Source organism: Cryptomeria japonica, chromosome 4, assembly GCF_030272615.1.
Source record: "Cryptomeria japonica chromosome 4, Sugi_1.0, whole genome shotgun sequence".
Lineage (NCBI taxonomy): Eukaryota > Viridiplantae > Streptophyta > Pinopsida > Cupressales > Cupressaceae > Cryptomeria > Cryptomeria japonica.
In genome coordinates, this window is record NC_081408.1 from 342,191,701 (window position 1) to 342,195,738 (window position 4,038).

Sequence of the window (4,038 nt, forward strand, 5' to 3'; positions counted from 1 at the left end):
TAAATTGACTACAACTTGAACATCATTTTCATCATCAATTTTACACATGCATGCCCACATCCTCCTATCTAATTTTTCATATATTTACTCTAATTAATTATCCAACCTTATTTTAACCAAAACCAATTTATACTTATTTACATTGGCTAGAATTATTCCTCCACAGTAAAACAAATATAGTTAATGCGATGGGAAATTGTACAACAGAAAAAGGGAGGTGTCTGGTACGACCTAATAATGGGTGGGACTGGGAACAATCTTTACTATTTATTTCCTAGTTTTTGCTTGGCGGTCGTTCTACTCTTCCCCAATTACAATAATGACATGGACGATTGATTCATTCAAACTATAAAAAGAAGAATTCTCAGAGAATTGAGTATATCCCAATTATTATGGACAATCTTACAAGAGGCAGTGTGAAATCACTTGTAACGATCAGAAATCTGATTGACGCCTCCATTGAGAATGAAAGGAAGCCGCAGCCGAATGCTCTCAGAGCCGGATGCTTCAAATGGAAGAAAAATGACAGAAATTTCAACACAGATCGGAAAGAGGAATGCACAAGCATTTTGCACCATAAAGATTGCAGCGAAGAAGAGGATTCCGACGAATTTTCAGATGCTCTGTCACACGCAGAGGCTTGCAGTCTGGCAATGGTGAGTGATCTAAATAGTAGTGAGGAGGACGGATCTGACGGAAAAGAAGAACAAGAATCTTCTCGGAATTTCATGATGGAGCGATTTCTTCCTGCAGCTTCGGCTATGGCTTCCAAATCGCCTCACCAAACCAGGGTACCGACACCTGTCAGGGATTCAGGGCAAAAAGGACCTGCGCCTCCTCAGTCTCGGCCACGCCTTACCAGAACGGCTTCTGATGAAAGCATTCAATTTAAGGTAGCTTGTGGAGGAATTTTCTCATCGAGGTTAAAGAATGCCTTTGCATTTGCTCCTTCTCTGGCATTTCTGTCACCGAGAAAGGGAGGGAAGAAGGAAAGATCCTTTTATAGTCCGCAGAAGAAGCGGTTCTCTGGTAAACCAGTGGTTTGTAAAGATGAAGATGATGAAACTTCCAGCGGAACTGATGAAGAGGTAAAGCTGATTGCTTTGTTTTCGTTCTTCTTTCTCTTTCAGTTATTTAGCTTTAAAAAAATCACATAATTATATGTAGAAGTATTTTTTATTACAAATATATGGCATAGAAATATAATATTTTGTATTCTACAATGTGAGAGCATTTTGCAATTTTGTTAAATTTGTGAAAGGTGTAATCTCAACTTCATTTTCAATTAAGATTTCCTTTGTCTTAGAGTTATCAGGGTTTTTCAAATTTGTCTCACTTTTTCATCTTAAATGATCACCTCTTTTGGTTTCGAATCAAAGTTTGAAGGGTATCTATTATGTCAATAAGACATTATCCCAACCTCATTCTTTAATTTAGCAAGCATTTTCACTTTCCTAGATTTATCATTAGGACTCTTTGTGAAACATTCAATTTTACCAATTTACTAAAGAGAACTTGTGTCTTATTATTCTTTATCTTCTTGAAAGTAATACCATTTTGTTTTTAATTGTGTATATTTTGTTGCTTTTACACCAATTTATCAAGTTTTTTCACTTGCTTGAAAATTAGGGACTCCTTGTGAGCCATTCAATATTACCAATTTACTAAAGGCCACTTAAATCTATCATTCTTTATCTTCTTGAAAGTGATACCCTTTTTAAAATTTGTGCATACTTTGTTACTTTTAAACTTAACTCCAGGACCTCTTTATGAATCATTCAACTTCACCAATTGACTAAACCTCACATAACACTTTATCATCCTTTATCTTCTTGAAAATGATTTTTTTTTGTAAAATGTGTGTATAGTTTATTGCTTTTGTATTAAACAAGATTTGATTATTTGAGACTCCTTATCAACCATTCGACTTTACCAATTGACTAAATGTCACATAACACTTTATCTTTTTGAAAGTAAAAGTTTTTTTGTAAAATGTGTATATAGTTTATTGCTTTTGTACTTGACAAGGAGATTTGATTATTTGAGACTCCTTATGGACATTCAATTTTACCAATTTACCAAAGGCTACATAAATCTATCATTCTTTATCTTCTTCAAAGTAATACCCTTCTTAAAATTTGTGCATACTTTATTACTTTTACACTAACAAGACACGAACACTAGGATCTCTTTTGATTAAACCTCACATAACACTTTTATCATCCTCAATCTTCTTGAAAATAAAAGTATTTGTACAATGTGTGTATAGTTTTTTGCTTTTGTATTAAACAAGATTTGATTATTTGAGACTCCTTATCAACCATTCAACTTTAGTAATTGACTAAACTCACATAACACTTTATCTTCTTGAAAGAAAAAGTTTTTTAGTAAAATGTGTATATAATTTATTGCTTTTGTACTTGAGAAGGAGATTTGATTATTTGTGACTTCTTATGAACATCAAACTTTACTAATTTATCAAATGTCACATAAATTTTTATTATTTTTTATTTTTGAAATGTAAAATAAATACTTTTAAAACTATCTACATACTTACTATGTTACCATTCTTTATTTTCTAAAATGCAAAAATGAAATTTAAAGTTTATATATTTATATTTATACGTGTATTAATCTTTTAAATCACATTTCATAATCTATTAGAATCTAAAAACAAAAGATTATAATACAAAACTAAAAGACAAAAAAAAATGAAACTATTTCATGCTTTAATTGTATCATAATTTTTAAAATCAACCTTTCAAATCAATCTCTCAAAAGACTAGGACCCTGCTCACTCTTTTATTATTGTTATCATGATATAAATTTTAACTTAATTTTATATATATATATTTTTAATATGTATAATATTATTTTTTATAAATAATAATTTAGACAAATTATTCATCAAAATCAATTTTCATGATTTATTTGTGAAAGATATTTTTTGAATGGCAATTTTTCACGGCAAGTAACTAATACGTTTCATTACAATCATGAGAAGAGGGCTGTAATAGTGGCCACAAGGAGAAAAGCGTGGGAAGCGAGATACAGGCAACAGAAATTGCTGATGAAATGCAGCCCTCTTACAGGTGGCAACTCCTCAGATTTCACTACAATATTTCAATCAAATTCCCCATTTACAAAGCCATCTCCCACAGTAATTTCGCCATTCAGGAACGAAGCCAGCGCATCTCCATTCAGTCGGGAAGAAAAGGGTTTTCTGGGCTTTCCTGCAGACCGAAGACAAAAAAAATCTACTCAGACGAATGAAATCGAACAGGAACAATTCTATTCCGGCCATACCTCACCACGCAAATCTTCCGATTCATCGCCGATCAACTCAAAATCTTTTTACATATACTCTGATGGAATCAAGAGCTCCCCTGAATCGAAGTCCCCTGTTAATGATAAAACCAAAATTGAAGAATACCCTGTGAGTGTGCTTCCGCCTCCATTGCCCAAATCTCCTTCTGAATCATGGCTTTGCAGGGCAATTCCTCGCCTTACTGGTAATTCCTCAACTGTGACAATGAAGACAGAGCGGCAGGACTTTGATGATGCAAAATGGGAAATTTGATGAATTTTATCCGATCAGTATAAGAAAAACCCTAATTGCTCATATTAGGGTTTACTTGCTTGCTGTACAAGTACAATCCAAGTAAAGTAGCCAACACAGACGCATTACTTTTGCTTTAGCTTTCACACCTGTACCCCAAGGAAGTAAATTTGCTTTGTAAGAATCTGTAATAGTAAAAGCTGAAATTATTTTTTATGATCTGTAAGGAATTACCTATGATTGAATTGCTTTCCCTGAGTTGAATCAAATTGTCTGAGTTACCTGTAATTCAGTTGTCAATTCATTTTGAAATTTAGAGTGGACCGTACTGGAGGGTAACGTGAATGATAAGCAAAGGCACTTTGACAAAGGACAGACAATTGTCTCGTACGCTTCAGACTGATTTGACAGTCCATCGGTAAAGTGGAATGTTTGTCTTAACTACTGTTAAGCACGGGTTTCCAGTTTGATTTTTTAGC

General features: G+C 33.3%; 1 protein-coding gene across 1 annotated transcript; it reads left to right on the forward strand.

The window, feature by feature from the left end:
• The first annotated feature begins 234 nt into the window (after positions 1 to 234).
• LOC131063607 (uncharacterized) lies at positions 235 to 3,809 on the forward strand. The gene is made up of 2 exons (XM_057997483.2): positions 235 to 1,088; positions 3,005 to 3,809. The coding sequence occupies exons 1-2, from the start codon at positions 393 to 395 to the stop codon at positions 3,578 to 3,580; spliced, it is 1,272 nt and encodes a 423-aa protein (XP_057853466.2). The 5' UTR covers positions 235 to 392; the 3' UTR covers positions 3,581 to 3,809.
• The last annotated feature ends 229 nt before the right edge of the window (positions 3,810 to 4,038 follow it).